The sequence below is a fragment of the Nelumbo nucifera genome, chromosome 2 (assembly GCF_055504915.1).
Source record: "Nelumbo nucifera cultivar China Antique chromosome 2, China Antique-T2T, whole genome shotgun sequence".
Classification (NCBI taxonomy): Eukaryota; Viridiplantae; Streptophyta; class Magnoliopsida; order Proteales; family Nelumbonaceae; genus Nelumbo; species Nelumbo nucifera.
The window spans coordinates 101,885,922-101,902,585 of NC_142650.1; the positions used below are offsets into that span (position 1 = coordinate 101,885,922).

Below are 16,664 nucleotides of genomic sequence, written 5' to 3' on the forward strand. Positions count from 1 at the left end.
TTTGCATATTAAAAGAACACCCCTTATCCTATGGTTTTCATATTATAAGAACACCCCTTGTTTGCAATTAATTATAATTGATCTTGTGATACGAAGTTATGAACTGTTTGTATTTTCCTTTTGGAAAATGGTCTTGTGATCTCTTAAAAATTTAAAATGAGCAAAAAAGGTGACTTCGGGGTTTTTCATTTCAAAAATATCCCCAACAGCTTTCATATCGAAACCCATTTTATTTTTTTATTAATACCACCTGATTGGTTAATATTTCCGATATTGTCTCTCCAGTAGCACAGCCGAACTCATGTTGTGTTGATTGAGAAGGAAAACTGAGAATTTTATTTAAAAAAAAAAGAATTTGCAACTAAATGTATCAAAATAAACACCGGTTGACCAATTTACCCCTCTAAATACCAGGTGGGTTTTCGTCAAAATTCGGGGGATCCAGATCCAGATTATTTACAGGAGAAGTGCACATGTTGAATTGGCACTTGGAAGTGCAGAAAAGCCATTAGTTCTTCATTGTGAGGCTTATTGACTGGTGGATCCCACTTGTCTGAAAATGGGATGTGGGCCATCTGGCAAGTGATGGTTCAGGTCCATATTTTCGTTTTGGTTCATTGTTTTATTATCGACCCAAGATGGGTCAAATTATCATCATTACCGCTCGTTACTCAGGCATTTTACGAACGGGTCCCAGTCACATTTCCGGATAAGGAAGGATAACATAAGGGATTAGTTTGGGGGAAAGTTTATGATGTGGAATAGATATGGTATGGGAAGAGTTTTGATCAATCAAAATCCATATACCTGATTGGCTATCACGTTTATGAATCTAATTTTTTCAGATATCATATCTTTCCGTATCATAGTCGAACCCGTTGTTTGAAAGAAAACAGCCTGTGCTATTCGAGGTGCAATCATCAAGACGGGGACCCATCATGTGAACTCAATTTGGCTAGAAATTGTGCCACGACCCACGACGCCTAACATACAAAAAAAGAGGCCGTCCAAGGAGAGAATGAATCTGTGTATTGGGCTCCATAGTCCATACATACTTCACAGATCGGATCTTGATGCCATTAACGATTCTCTATTTGCTTGAAAGTCACTGAGAGAAGATCTGGTCAACGGTCAGCAGGAGTCCACAGATCGGATGGCCTGGGAAAGGAGGCTGTTGACTCACAGCACAGATTGTCTTTTGACAACTTTCGTGCTGTCTCTAAACCACGATCGACAGATCAGCGGTTCACATGGTTAAGTACGACAGATCGACCATAAAACACTATTCAGGCTCCCACATCTTACAAAATCGAGTTGGGATCTCAATCCAACGGCTTTTACAGGAGTCAAGTGGCGAAAAAGGTCCAGCTGATCTCTTGTACTCAAATCCTGATACTAAACTGGGAGGGGATCGGGAGAACAACCCAATACCCTTGGATGATGGGAATCTCTCGTAGGACCCGAAGAACCCACAATTAGTTATTTAGTTTGATGGGATGCAAAGCAGATTATCATTTCTTCCAGTGATTCCTTCCTTTTTTATCGTTCAGGTTTGGCACAAAGAAGAGGCACGTGCAGAGAGAGATAACATTGTATTTCTGCGCTGTAAACTAGTACTGACTCACTGTCTGTATCATATGGTGGGTCCCACATATTTCTGGTTTCTCTCTGTTTTCTCCACCTCACTTCCTCATCCATTTACGTCCACCTGCACTCGCGAAAGCCGTATAAAAAGGAAGGAAACCAAATCCACATGAGAAAAAGGGAAGAGGCATACAGAGAGAAGTAGAGAGATAAGAAAAGAGATGAGGAATCCGAGTTCGTCGGCGGCGGTGGCGGCGGCATCGTCGAGCACGAGTAAGACGCCGTGTTGCAGCAAGGTGGGTCTGAAGAGAGGGCCGTGGACGCCGGAGGAGGACGAGCTTTTGGCCAGTTACATAAAGAGAGAAGGCGAGGGGCGGTGGCGGACGCTGCCGAAGCGGGCGGGGCTGCTTCGTTGTGGCAAAAGCTGCCGGCTCCGGTGGATGAATTATCTCCGACCCTCCGTTAAGCGAGGCCAGATCGCACCTGACGAGGAAGATCTCATCCTGCGTCTGCACCGTCTCCTTGGCAACAGGTACTACGACGAGTCGACGACCTACCTACACCTACACCTACACCTACACCTGCACCTTCTTCTTCTTTTCTCTCTATGCACTTCACTTTGCACCATCCTTTTAGATCAATCTCGTCTCATTCCTCCAGTTACAGTTGTTTTACCAATAGAACAACTTTTAGGGTTTTCAATTTTTGCGTATGCACCTCCACCTTCGTTTTAGGGTTTCGTCGTTGCACTCCCATTCCCTTGCTTCGTATGATGATATACCACGTAGTTAGTAAATCTTCTGACGTTCTCTCTGTTTCAATTTTCTGGGTGTTCTCTGCAGATGGTCTTTGATTGCTGGGAGGATCCCAGGAAGAACGGACAACGAGATCAAGAACTACTGGAATACTCATCTCAGTAAGAAGTTGATCAACCAAGGAATAGATCCCAGGACGCACAAGCCATTGAACCCTAACCCTAATTCCTCGGAGGAGAATGTCCACGCTGCTCCTCCTGCACCAAAACTTCAACCTCACCCTAACCCTAATCCCGTACCACGGCTCTGCAGTGGTGCAACCACGCCTTACAAGGGTAAGGAATGCTTCAGAGAGATGAGTCTGGATCAGGACCAAAGTCGGGAAGTGGGCAAAGACGAAGAAAACTGGCAGAATTCTGATGGCTTCATAATCGGCAACAACCACGGAGAGGATAATATCGATTGCTGCACTGATGAAGTCTTCTCTTCCTTCTTGAATTCATTAATAAACGAGGACATGTTCGGGAACCAACAACAACACCAGCAGCATCAGCAGCTGCAACCTAACCATCATCTGATTGCACCTCCTGATCATCTAGTCTCTTCTGCACAGGCTTTCGGCTATGGTGCAATCTGGGAATCTCCACTCACATCCTCCACAGCTGCTTTTAGCCAAGACGAGCATAAGCGGTTTGTAGATCACGTCGATAAGCGCCTATGAATCAGTTGTCTACACTCAGCAAGAACCTGCTCTGAGAGTGAATAGATCAAGATCAAATCAAACTGTTTGATGATTGCTATTTCATGTATCTTATATGTATTAATGTTGTTGTATCTGTTATTGTTGTTTCTAAGAAGCTGAAGATTGAACAACTGCTTTGAAATTTGGATGAATGAATGCATCTACTTGTTTGCAAATAAACTACAATTTTTTCGCTGTGAGGATTCAAATCATATATAGTTGCAGAGATTTGGTAACAGCTTGACAATAAATAACACAGAAACGAAGAGATGAAGAACAGCTTGATAATTTTTCAACTTCATCAACTTATGATCTGAATACATCGCCTGGTTCAGTGAGTGATCTTATGAAATGATTAATGATACAAAGCTCAAGGCATCGTAGAGATGTTACCTTATGCAGCTCTAATGCAAATACAGTTCTATCAATTAATCCACTACCAGATTATTCATTCCAATCAATATGGGTAAGGATGAAGATCATTTGGTGATTTTACGTTCAGAGTGACTTTGACTTCAATTAATGCGATACTGGCTAAGTGGTAGAAGACCCTGTTCATAGGAGATCTATTTAAATGAATTTCGATGATCTACTACTATAGATATGTCATGCACATAGATGCTTTCATCAAGCAAAATAACGTACTAATAGTGCCTTCAAAGAAAAGAAAAACATACTAATAGTAAGAACAGGATAATTTAGATTCAGAGAAGAGTATTGGGTGCAAGTATTACCTCCATTAATGAAGTTATTGTTTGATCCAAAAGAAATTCAACGTATTCCATTTTTGCAACTTTAGGTTGCATTATGTTTTCAAGTACAAATATGATTATTTTGTATCTTCTCATTCATTTGCTACGATGATATGTATGATGTATCTCTTTAGTTTTGTTTTTCTATTATGTGGTTTAAAGAGACAGTATTCCCCTTCGAATTTGCAATATATATGGGTCCATAACTTTAATTTCCTATCACCCTATGAAGTGCAATTAATGGCTATCCTTATAGCTATATTTCTTTGTTGTGCTTCAGGGAAAAAAAAAGATGAACATCCTCCCAAGCTCTCTAGAACCTGTCTACATGCATGAGCCTTCAAAACAAGCAAAAAAGACTATTCTTGGTGAAATACATAGCCGGCTACTTTTGATGCTGGGATCTATATTCACTGAGCAATTAAAGAAGGTTAACTCGATTATTGACAGTTAAAGAGCACAACTTTGATGCATCATTATTATACATCCAAAGATAGAAACCACACTGACGACCACGTTATGGGAACAAAAAAAAAGGTATTAATTGTTCTTGACCATGCATGCGGAGAATTCTTGATTTTCCATGCAATTTTTGTTCATGCCCAGTGATCTTTATCAACCAAGAAATGAAGTTAAGCCCTAAGAATTTGTGCTTCAAAACTATTAACCATGGAAAAAATACCCATAAAAGAAATCGGAAATTAATGCTACCAATCAGCACATTTAGTATCATCATTGTGGTTGTTCTCTTCATCCATGAGGATTTTGAGCCTATAGATGGCCTGGGGGCTATTATCTAGGATTTTGTACTAACAATTAATTAATGGGTCGTAACGTAAAGACCAGTTTATGAGCTAAACGCTATAAAAGGACTATGAGAAGGCCGAAAAGAAGGTGAGGATTGATATGAAGGCCTAGATAGAGCAGAAAGGTGAAGGTTTGTATAACCAGCCCAAAATAGTTGAAGTAAGTCTGTCTTGTGACGCGTTGAGTTGAAATGTCAAATAATACACCTCAGATATATTGCAAATGTATGCACTGATTGTCCAAGCCAATGGGTTATTCTATGCTAAAGCTTTATAACACTCAGAACTGCATATACATCAGTCAGAACTCAGAAGTAACTGATGACTAGGAAGAGCTAGCATGAAAATAAATTGGAGGGTTTGATAGTTTAATAACACCCTAGCTAGTTTCTACAAAACTGACATGATATCACTTGGTGGTAGATCTATATATGTTTATAATTGTCATGTAGTTGAATTCTTCATGATTCTCTACAAAAACATGAACAGATGATTGGACTTTTTTTCAAGTCACATGCAACAACAAGAAGATGTTGAGATTTGTATACTTCGGTTGAACAATAATGACTTAGGGTAGATGGGGTGGTGATAAGGGGAGGAGCTATAAGATTAAGGAGCCGTTAAACCTAGTAAGTGGGGTATAAATTAAAAGGAAAGCTAATCTATTTTAAACTAGAAAGCATAGATTACAATTCTATAATTGTCTCTTACACAACTCAACTCAAACTCAGCTAAGTAACCAACTGATGGTGGGTTAGTTGGTAAGATCTCTGATTTATTTGCTGCAGAGACCTGAGATCAAATCCCGCTGCCACCAAGGTTGGGGGTTAAGGCGATGGGGGATGGGCCAGACTATATGGGATTGGTTACCTGAATCATGATCCATGGCTCCACTTGTTAACTTCCATTTAAAATTTTAAATTTTGGGCTGTCAAATCTTTCATCACTACTTCATCCCATGTCCCAACTCTTCTCATTCTCAAAACTCATATATCACTTCTTAGTGATGCTATAGAGATTTTATCTGAACTTGACTAAATCATCTTAGGCTGCATTTGGCATTCCTTATTTTATGGAGTTATCTCCTTTTTGGTTGTTCATAAGGGCATCTTAACTGCAAGAAGGAGATAAGTCCTTAAAATAAGGAGTGCCGAATGCAGTTTTAGTCTATTTTTTCTCATTTTTTTACTTAATTAGAGCTATTTCTAAGTTCCTAGAAGTGGGTTTATCTTTGATTCTCACTTTTCCATCTCAACATTTGCACATTTTTGCTAAAATCGTTTTCTTGGACATGTTTTTTGATTGTCTGATATGCTTTACTCCAAACAAATATCTAGCCTTAAACTATAACAATTTTATAGAAATTTTCTTTAAGACTGAGTAGGTTTTCTCCTATTACATAGGGCCAACTCCATTTTGTCCATGTTGCTCTCATGCTATAGGAAACTTCTACCTTAATTGTCTCTAATACTAATAGACTCTAATTTCCACTCCTATAGAGCCATTACCCTATGTTGGTCCTAGCTATTTGGGGTCTTGGAAGGGATAGAGTGGATATGAACCTAACCTAGGACATTATTTTGGCACAAAATCGCCATCACAAACAAACTATAACTTGCATTCTTACACCTATCAGCCCAAGATTTTACCATCATACTAATTAAGCAATGGCCAATGCTATTATTATTAAATTTACACTACACTTGTCCTACTTATTTAAAAACCTCTTCTTTCTAGCTCATTTGTCCACAAATCTAATTTTGCATCCAATCCATCTCGGTCGGGTTTCATCAATTAATATGATATCATCAACAAAAAGCATACACCTTGAAATGTCCTCTTGAATATGTATCAATTCATTCATAATCAATGCAACTAATGATGTTTATTAACTAAGAGGATAACATTACCATTTTAACTAAAAAAAAAATAAAATACTATGGTTTATGATTTTATTTTTCACTTTTATGCATATAGAAAATTTGAAATAGAAGAGATCCATAACTTTCCTACATGGACAAAGTATGCATTCTAGCTAGCCTTTATAATTTGGCCACATCAATCAAAGAGGGGTACTGTTTCAAATCGTTTCAGGGTATCTGTTCATCATATGGCTAAAGTATTTGTAATTTGATTAAGAACTATTTGAAATTTTTTATTTAGCTGTTGTTAAATGTAATTATGTTTACTAAATCCTTTATGATGAGAAACAAATGTTAGTTAACTTCCACACCTTCAAATATCATTCATTGTATTAAGTAAACTATGGATGAATGACATGATGAAGTTATCATTTTGGAATGAGACCCAACTACTCACTATCATCTGTATGCTAATTTCTTAAACCTAAGAGAAGAGATAAAAGAAAGTTCTCTACATATGCTGGAGACTAGAAAAGTTGGGAGGGTTAATGATAGGTTATGGTTACTTTGGAGGGCGTTCCTTTTTTGTTTCTTGTGTGTGGGTGGGGCGAGATACTCAATAAGAAGTGCGCCTGCCTACTAGAACAACAGACACTAGCTGCAAAAAGTAGTGGAAGGTGGTTTTGGAAATTATGTGGATTATGTCCTACATGTAAGTAATATAGCTGAGTTTCAAAAACTATAAGAAAATAATGAATGTTAGAGATAGGATATGAACTTACAATTATTTCTAAGCATTATTTTTGAGCCAGGGGATTGAGTAAGAACACATCCTAATAGAACTACATTAGACAAATTAAGAATGAGTTGTTACAGCTTGAAGTAATTTGCTTTCTTAATTACATTGACCATATATAGCCCTTTTCCCACTACTTTAGAAGATGAAGACATGGGAAGATGTTGAATTGGAATCCTCACTATTCTAATACCATCTAGAAGATGAAGGCATGCCCATCCTCTCCTTGAATGCATGGGAGGATTAAGCGTCTGCTTGGCATCATTGCTGTTGCTCCAGAAAACGGTGCCATATCAGCACCACGTCAGAAAAACGGTGCTCTAGGAAATGGGTGTCTGTTTGGAATCATTTTTCGATAAAAAACGGTGCTCCAAACCATGCCTGGAAATCGGAAAGGCATGGTTTGGAGCAACGCCGAATTTGGCATTTCTTGGAGCTGCAACTCATTACTGCCAACATGGACGTGAGGTGGCAGTGACGTGGCACTAGATAATGGGTACTAGTGCTGGAAACGTTTCCTGGGGCATTGGTACCAAACAGAAAACGTTGTTGTTGCTCCAGGAAACATCCTACTTGGCAGGAACGTTTCCAAACAGAAAAAAAAGGCACCGTTTTTTGAGTGTACAAAGAGGTCTCTCTCTAATCATCATCATCTAAACCTTATCCCAACTATATGGAGTCTGACTACATGAATCCTGTTCATCATCCCATCTTGTTCATTTTCCATGACACATCCACAATTAAATTATGGAGCTTAAATTTTTTCTTATTACTTCAACTCAAATCCTTTTCGGTCTGCCCCTAGCTCTTTTAGCCCATTCAACTTATAACAAATCACTTCTCCTAATAAGTGTTGTAGGTAGGGTTGCAACTGAGTGGAGCTCTAATTGAATAGTTTGTGCTTGAGTTTGATTAGGCTTAATTCAAGTTTGACTCTAATCAAGTTCAAATTCAAGGTAATCTCAATTAGTTATTCAGACTTGAGCTTGACCAATAAAAAGTTTGGCTCGGCAGCTCACGAGCCTGGCTTGATTAACATATATAATATAAAATATAATTTATAATAGTATGAAAATATATTATTTTATGTAAAACATTTTTTTATATTCTATATAAAATATAAGAATATACTATATATTATATTCTATCATCTTTTGATGAAAGAATCTATCATATATATATATATATATATATATATATATATTTATAAAAATACAAAAATATATTTATTTTTGAGCTTTGGAGCCGAACTCAAGCTCATCAAATATTTAGTCGAACCAATATTGAACCATGGAATAGAGTTTGAATCAAACTCAAGCTCAAGCCTAATAGTATTCTAGTTGAATCGAGCCAAGACATGTAAATTAAAGTTCAGTTTGACTTAGCTCAATTGCACCCATAGTTGTAGGTTGTTATCTATGCACATAACCTACATCTTAATCTACCTTCTCTCATTTTATCACCTATTAGAGCTATTCTTAGGTTCCTTCTTATGACTTTATTTGTAACACTACCATTTCTAGTTTTGCCACTCATCCTTCTAAGCATTTGCATTTCTGTCACACTCATTTTCCAAATATTCCATAAAACAGTCTTGATCCTCTTTATTAACTCAAGGAGGGATACCGGTCACAACAGGATCCCAACTGATTGGTATTACACTACTTGTTGTATAATTAAACTAAATAAAACAATATGATATAATACACCAGAATTTTTTTTTGGTATTTAGTGTCACACACTACTAATAATCCCCCTTTTTAAATCGGTAGTTGCAAGAATCGATTTCGTATCAATACTAGAACAAACCAGCTAACATACCAATAAGTCACCCCTCGATTCGTTTATAATACACCTGATATGATATGTGGTATGGGGTATATCATATCAATACTTTAAGCCTTAACTTGGTTAATGCTTTGATTATGCTATTTGCATCAAAATGAAGAAAATAAGAGATTTGCTTTACTCATAAGGCTCAGTTTAGAAAGAATACAAATACAAATATATACAATACAAATACATACAAAATAATATAAATTACAGGATTTTCCGCTCTGCATATTTGTATTTGTACTCCTTCCAAACTGAACCTAAATAAAATCCCATGAAGAAAAGCATATATACAACAAAGTGGGGCCGTGGGGGAGGTGGCAAACTGGTAATGGGAGGGACATCTGGATCGGTCGGTAAGTAAAAAAAAACCCGGTCCCAACTCAAACCGGGTTGAGATGCAGATCCCAATTCCAATAGGAAACAGAAAAAAGTTTTTGGAGCATTTATGAAATGCGTGACCTGATTCAGAGTTGACCCTTTTGAAACTAACAGTCTTATTTACTTGTGACCGGCAGATGGGGGTTGCTTGTCCACGAGTGTTTGAGTGGTGGATAGTGAAGTAGGTGGAACGCCAACTTGATTGACCTAAACCTTGTTTTTACAAAAATAAAAGAATTTCCTTGGTGGGCCCGTGCCTAAAGGTTGATACTGGGTGTATGGCGGGGACGAGTACAAAGTACAGAAGTGAGATACATAGAATCTACACCAAAACAAATTGGTAGCCGCGTTTTTTGAATAGCCAATGGTCAACGGTTCAGTCTGACTGTTAGATTTCAAGCAATAAGCATCTGATAAATGACCGTTGGATGGCTCGCTCCACCTGCAAACCGGCAAACCGGGGTGGCCACATGAAGTTAGAAAGCCATTGGTTACTGGGTACAGCCGTTTGTCCGGTTAGCAACTGACTTTTGCACTAAAGCTTTACTGCCCACCATGAATAGGATCACTGATACCTACGCTGAATGGTTTCTCTATTCCTGCTCAACTCTTTAAAAACATTTGGCCTTTCTGTAACTGAGGTCTGAAGATATCTACTACCATGGCGTCCAATCAAATCAACACTTCTCTAGTATTCTTCTTCTTCCTCGGATTATCAGTCCCCTAAGGCCATGCTTGGTTTGAAGGAAAAGGTAGGGAAATGATGGAAAAGACAAAGAAACCAATATAAGGATTGTAAAGGTTTTCTTACCTTTTCCTTCTTTTTCCTACATTTTCCTTCAAAACAAACATAGCTTAAAGGAAGAAGAGAGAGATCACTCAAATAAATCTTGGGGTTTCAAGGAATGAACAATGAGCCCATATGAAGGCCCACCACCAGATAGTCCTACATGATTGGCTACACTAGAAGACTATGACAAATGGGTGCTGTGTAGGACAGATCCTCAGTCTTGTCCAAGTGTGAAATGACTTTTGTTTGCCAAAAAAAGCGTGGAATGACTTTTGGGCATGCCTTTTTGGGCAGAATGGACCTTACTTTGGGCCCATTTGGTCCAATCAATCGCTATTCCATCCAATTCTTGCCCAAATTCAGCAAGAAATGGCCAGGAATGGATTCTGTTAACCTGCTAAACGTGGCCTAAGTATCTACAGTTTCTAGGACAAGAAGACCCATAATTGCTTTGGGTTTCTTCTTTGGAGTGCATGCATATTTTATAGGGCCTCTGCCCTATAGCCCAATACAAGCTTTTCCCTAAACTAGGGTGGGACCCAGACCCAGAAAGCAGGTGGTAATGAATTAATGTAATTGTGCCACGTGGACAATGCAAATCGGGGAAATGATCACTGTGTTAAATAGTATTTTCTCATGGTTTTCTCTCGGTTTCTGTCCCTATAATTAATAAACCAACTAGGACGAAAGCAAGTGATCTATCTGGTTGTGTTAAATAGTATTTTCCCTAAAACACCCTTTACCAAGCGTTCTACCCTCTATTTCAAACTACATTTTCAGTCTCCAAAGTGATTTTGAGTTTCATATTCTTTATGAGACAAATTGCTCGTAGTTGTTAGAGAGAGAGAGAAGTTTCAGTTTCTGTTCATAAGAGTTCACATGAATCTAGAGAGAGAATACAACATTCATTAACAACAGCTCAGATGAATCCATGTTTCTCTGCAAATCTTCTAACCTCTTCTAAAACAAACATTCAAAACAGGCCACAAACTAACATGAAACTAGCAAACAGGGGATGCGATGAACTGAATTCCTATAAACATTCTCATCACTGAAAGCCTCTCTGTTTTGATGCAGGATATTTTACAGAAGTTCACTTGAGACAATTTTTGTATATTCACAGAGGAAGAACAACAAAATAATTTCCTTTTAAACGAATAAGAACACCAACAAGAGGATTCATCATTCATCATTCATCATTCATGCAAATGCAAAGCACAAGTTGAGACAGACTCACCGGAGAACAGACTCCCCCTCCAGCATCCCAAATTCCAGAACAATCGCAACCCAATTCGTTGAGCACGCCCGTCATGAACATCGATAAAGAGTATCAGTAAGAAATAGACTGGTGTGTGTGGGGTGGGGATGATGGGCATCTCGGCAAGCAGAACAAGTAGGTGAAGAAATCCACAGAGAGTCCAAGCACGAAGAGGATATAAGAAATGTTAGCTTCTGGGATTCTGCATTGTCAATATCTCCGTTGGGATGAGAGATTGAGAGAAGCATGTGCATGAACGTTGAGGAGTGAGAAAGGGAGAGAGGAAGAGGGAGAGAGAGAGGGAGAGGGGAAGAGAGAGCAAGAGAGAGATGAATGGGCAACTGAAATAGGCGGGTAAAGTTGTTTGTTTGGATTGACCGGTAGCTTTAGTGGGGTGTGGGTCTCTGAGCCTGGGAAATTGGGGAAGAATGGGTCTGATGAACAGTGTATGACAAGAGAGAGGGCCGCCCAACCAAACATTCCAACCCTGTAGAGGATTTGAGGGTCCGATATGCTTAACGGACCAAACCAACCTTTCTCTTCTGATTTTCTACGTTTTTAATTTCTGCCCTTCTTGTTTCAACTGCCCATAAGCTATAAGGTGAAGGTCATTTATGTCATTTTGATGGTTAGTTGCATTCATGGTCTTGACTCTTGACCCTGCAGACTTCAGGCTCAGGGTCCTCTGAAGTAGGTTGCGGAGAATGAGATGGGGTTCAATCCAAATATCTATACTGAGGTTGTGTTTGGTTTAATAGGAAATAAGAGAAACAGAGAGTTGATAGGAAGAAGATTTTAAGGAGTTTCGCAAATTTCCATGGTTTTCAAAACCAGACTGGAAAAATTAGGACTTGACCGGTTCCGTTTTACCCTAGAACCATCTTTTGGCCAAAAATGTTGATTTGATTAGCAAGCCACTGACCCGGGTGGTCAAACCATTTAAACCATTCGAACCATCCAACAGTTTTGACTGTTTTTTTTTTTAATTTTTTTGTCAGACTGAGCCGTCTTTTTGGTTTAAATAATCGAACCATTCAGTCTAGGAACCGGACCCTTGAACAGTTTGTTGTTCGATTTAGTTTTAAAAACCTTACAAATTTCTCTTGAACTTTCTGCTTTCTCTTGTTTACTATCAAACCAAAATAACTTAGGCATTAGATTGGTCTTACTTGGATTGGAGTGTTATGGCAATTGGCAAGGCCATTGATATTTTCCAAATGAAGAACTATAGTGGTGTTTGAGTATAGTTCTGTAAATTGTGAAATAACAATTTGAGTAGTTACGAAATCTTCAACTGAAAAAAAAAAAAAGAATAAAAACTAGTTTAATTACTTTTATAGCCAAATTAGGCTGTATTTTCCCAATGGATTTTCTCTTCTTTTTTTATTTTCCTTTTTGAAGAAGGAAAGGTTTTGGTTTTGGAGTAAAGGTCAGTTTTGCTTCCTCTTATTAGCCTCCAACGTTCTTCTGCTTATTAGTTTTTTCCATCGGATCTCCTGCGTTCTACCCAACTTTCTGCACATCCAAGCATACCTTGATACATCAGCATCACACATTATGAGCATTATACATGTGCAAACAATTTAACGGATGTCTTAGGATGTTCATTTCATTTATTTAATTATTTTAGAAAATTATTCATAAAAGAAAGAAGTTTTGGCCATCCAGCCCAGCCGTGAGAAACAAATTTGGTGGAGGATAACAGGGGTCATCTTTTCTTCATGACATAGAAATTCTTTCCAATGAGATATGTTGTGATTTCAGTTTCCAATTCAACCACTCCATGTAATCTATTGAAACATGAAACCAGTCCCTTTTAAAAGATCTATTAAGTGGGTGTTTTGCTAGACTGCCATTACCCCCGCTTCTCCCATTATTTGCCATCGGGAACATTTTAACTCTTTTTGTTTCCCAAAACCACCGTTCTATTCACCACTACGACTTTCTGCATTTAATTTCCACAACCCCATAACACATGGTTGGTGAATTGGAGGATATTCAAACCCTCATTCTATTTTGTTTCCTAGAACCACCGTTCCACCACCATAAACCTTTTGATATTTCTAAACAAACATAAAAAAAAAGAGAGAAAAGAACCATCTTAATTTGCATTTTAAAAATAAAAAAAAAGGAAACAATAGTAACTATGTGGAAAGAATAAATAATTTAATATTGATCTCACTAGCAAATCAAAATGCTTGTACAAAAACATGTAATTTGATACTCCCAAGTTCTTTTCCATTGTGCCAAATTGTAGATCTACAAGTCTAATTTAATTATTATTTATGAGTTTTGTTTCTATCTCCGTAAAGAAATTAGTGACAAATGAGAGACCAGTTAAGAAAAATAAAAATAAGTCTTCAACTAGACGGAATTGGACCAGGCCTGAGAAAAGGAGAGGTCGGGAGGTGGCGAGACAATGCAACATTTGTTTGGCAAAGGATAAAATGTTCCTCCTACGATAGCATTACACGGCGGAAGAGAGGTAATAACTACCAAAATTGGTGATACCGGCAGAGTAGAAGACAGTGGAGTAGATTGTGGTATTGGCGGAGGCAGGGAGGGAATTGGGAAAAAGATGAGATTTACGGGAACCCCTCTCCCTCACGTCTCTTTTGGTAAATCTGTTCAGCCTGTTTTGTCTTTCTTCTTTATTTAATTTTTTAATATTTAATAGGAAAAATGTCAAAAGGGTGTTTGACGTCCATTGACATTCTTTACAGATACAACATTTGCACATGATCATATGCTTATGCTTATATGGAATCCTACGATTAGATGTTCAGGGGAGCCGCATGTTGGAGGTGTCTTTTCATTATGGAGGAGATCCAAACTATTTTGGAGGTGTCTTTTCATTATTACTAAATATTCTGACAGGGGAGCCGCATTTGATACTATTGTTGTTTCTACATAGCATGTTTGGGGTTTATCATGCAATAAGTTTCGAAGTATCAACATGATATGTGTGATATGAGGTATATCATATTGTATTTTTGGACTCCAATCCTTTATAGGTATTTTTTCAAAACCTTTTTTATGTTAAATAATTTATATATAATTATTCTTGAATCTAAAATTTGTAAAAGAGTAAAAAAAGAAGCGTACGATTAAAGTACTGATACACAGGTATTATTTTAAATCATGCATGCAAGATGGCCACTTCCACTAGAAAATATATGCATACTATTTATCGTTGGCATTTAAGGTAGAAATGTTGCCATTACACACACAAAAAAAAGGGTCCTCTTGAGGTAAGGGAGGGAGATGGTCTATCCCTAGTTGTGTATTCGTATGAAGCATGGTTTTTAAAATCGGACCAGACCGGACAGTTAGATTGGAAAAACCAAAAATTGGTCAAGTGATCATTTTCGTTTTTCTCCAAAATCAAATTTTTGTTAAAAAAACCATTGATTTTGATCAGTAAACCACTGACCCGGGTGGTTAATCATTCGAATGGTTTTGACCATTTTTTATTTTTTGTCAGAACGGGCTGACCGTTCAGGTTGAATAGTCAGACCGTTCGACCCAAAAACCGGACCCCTGACCGATTTATTCTCCAGGTCGGTTTTAAAAACCTTGGTATGAAGGAAAAAAAAACATAGAAATGTGAAATTTGACTTCTCATGAATAAGCAACAAGTACTGATCGGCCCAAAGAATTATATTTGACGGACCCAATGTTATAAATAGAAGTGACAATGATACAAAATACAACCATATCCAGGGAGGCGCTGAATGATCATTTCAACTACCACTTGGGATCTACTACTTATGTGGTTTTGTATTGCTTGTTATGTAACCAATTAGTGAGTCTGGATTGGGTCCGCACTCCCCACACCAAATCCCATAACACATTGTAGTCTTACTTTGGGAACATCTCCCCATGAAGGGTTGGTGTTGAGAGTCAACATACAAGTGAGATTACGTCTCTCCTCCACAAGGGGCCGCCCCACAATGCCCCATAGTACATTCTGGCCGTGTATTGGGAACATCTCCTGATGATAATATCATCAGTTCTGGTATTATCATCGGGAGATGTTCCCAATACATGATGGAGATGTGCTGTGGGGTGTTGTGGGGTGGCTCCTTGTGGGGCAGAGATGTGAATTCCATACAAGTACAGTAAATGTTTTTGATGTATAATTGTAATATGACGGGATCTGCTCCTCACAAATGGGTGCCTCACAGGCACATCCGTCGTGCATTGAGAACATCTCCCGTGAATAATGACTAATAAGTCCAGGAGATGTTCCGAATGCATGATAGGATGTGCGTGTGAGGCGTATGTGAGGTTGCAATGTGTTGTGGGGTTGGTATGGGAGCCAACCCGAACTCCCAACACAAGTGAACACGCTAGTGTTCCATACCCAATATGATACCTACATGCCAATGTACAGAACAATGGCATGCTCACTTGTGATTGGTTACATAGCAAGTGTTACACACCAAGCAACACATTTGGGCTCCTGGTTTACCCAGTCATCTCCAAACTAGAAGTGTTTTCTATAAAAAGAAAAAAAATAGCAGAGCTTGGTAGCGAAAAACATGGGAGGGGGAAAATGAAAATAAGAAATAAAGGATTTATTATTATTATTATTATTATTGGGAGAGTGGGGCTGGTTTCTCTTTCTCTTAGGCAGTGTTCGGCATCGCGTTTATCTCGTGGACGGGACCGGTCTTGTCCACACCCCAATATAGCGTGAATCAGTCCCATCCACACCCCAATATATCATCAACGGGAAAAACTCGTGGACCGGTCCCCTCCATGGTTTATTTTTGATCCCATGCTTCAAGGAGCAGGGGTCAAAGGCTATGTGATCTAAGACAAACTATAGATACACAGAGATATGCCTTCAGTTTTATCTCTGAAATTCCTGCAGTTGCATTTCGACTATGTGATCTGAAATATTAATTATTTTACTTAATTTTTTAATTTTTATAATTTTTAATGTTTTATCAATAAAATAATATTTTAAATATTTAAATTATATTTTTTATTTTTTAATTATTTTACTCTTGTTTTATAAAAAAATAATATTTATTGGTTAATATTAATTCATTGATGCATTTTTTAAAATATTTATCATATAAAATGCAAAAATTAGA

General features: G+C 38.0%; 1 protein-coding gene and 1 long non-coding RNA gene across 2 annotated transcripts; one reads left to right on the forward strand and one right to left on the reverse strand.

The window, feature by feature from the left end:
* The first annotated feature begins 1,017 nt into the window (after positions 1-1,017).
* Positions 1,018-3,290, forward strand: LOC104611131 (transcription repressor MYB5-like). Its single transcript, XM_010278061.3, has 2 exons — positions 1,018-2,116; positions 2,427-3,290. The coding sequence occupies exons 1-2, from the start codon at positions 1,806-1,808 to the stop codon at positions 3,058-3,060; spliced, it is 945 nt and encodes a 314-aa protein (XP_010276363.1). The 5' UTR covers positions 1,018-1,805; the 3' UTR covers positions 3,061-3,290.
* LOC148802627 (uncharacterized) lies at positions 1,729-12,212 on the reverse strand. The gene is made up of 2 exons (XR_016082607.1): positions 11,539-12,212; positions 1,729-3,091 (listed from the first exon to the last, which is right to left on the reverse strand). It is a non-coding gene; the product is annotated as an uncharacterized LOC148802627 (long non-coding RNA).
* Between the last annotated feature and the right edge of the window lie 4,452 nt (positions 12,213-16,664).

Bases quoted from the DNA above. Each gene is read 5' to 3' on its own strand.
- LOC104611131 (XM_010278061.3), top strand. From the start codon at position 1,806: ATGAGGAATCCGAGTTCGTCGGCGGCGGTGGCGGCGGCATCGTCGAGC. The intron at 2,117-2,426 runs GTACTACGACGA...TGTTCTCTGCAG, and splicing joins CACCGTCTCCTTGGCAACAG to ATGGTCTTTGATTGCTGGGA.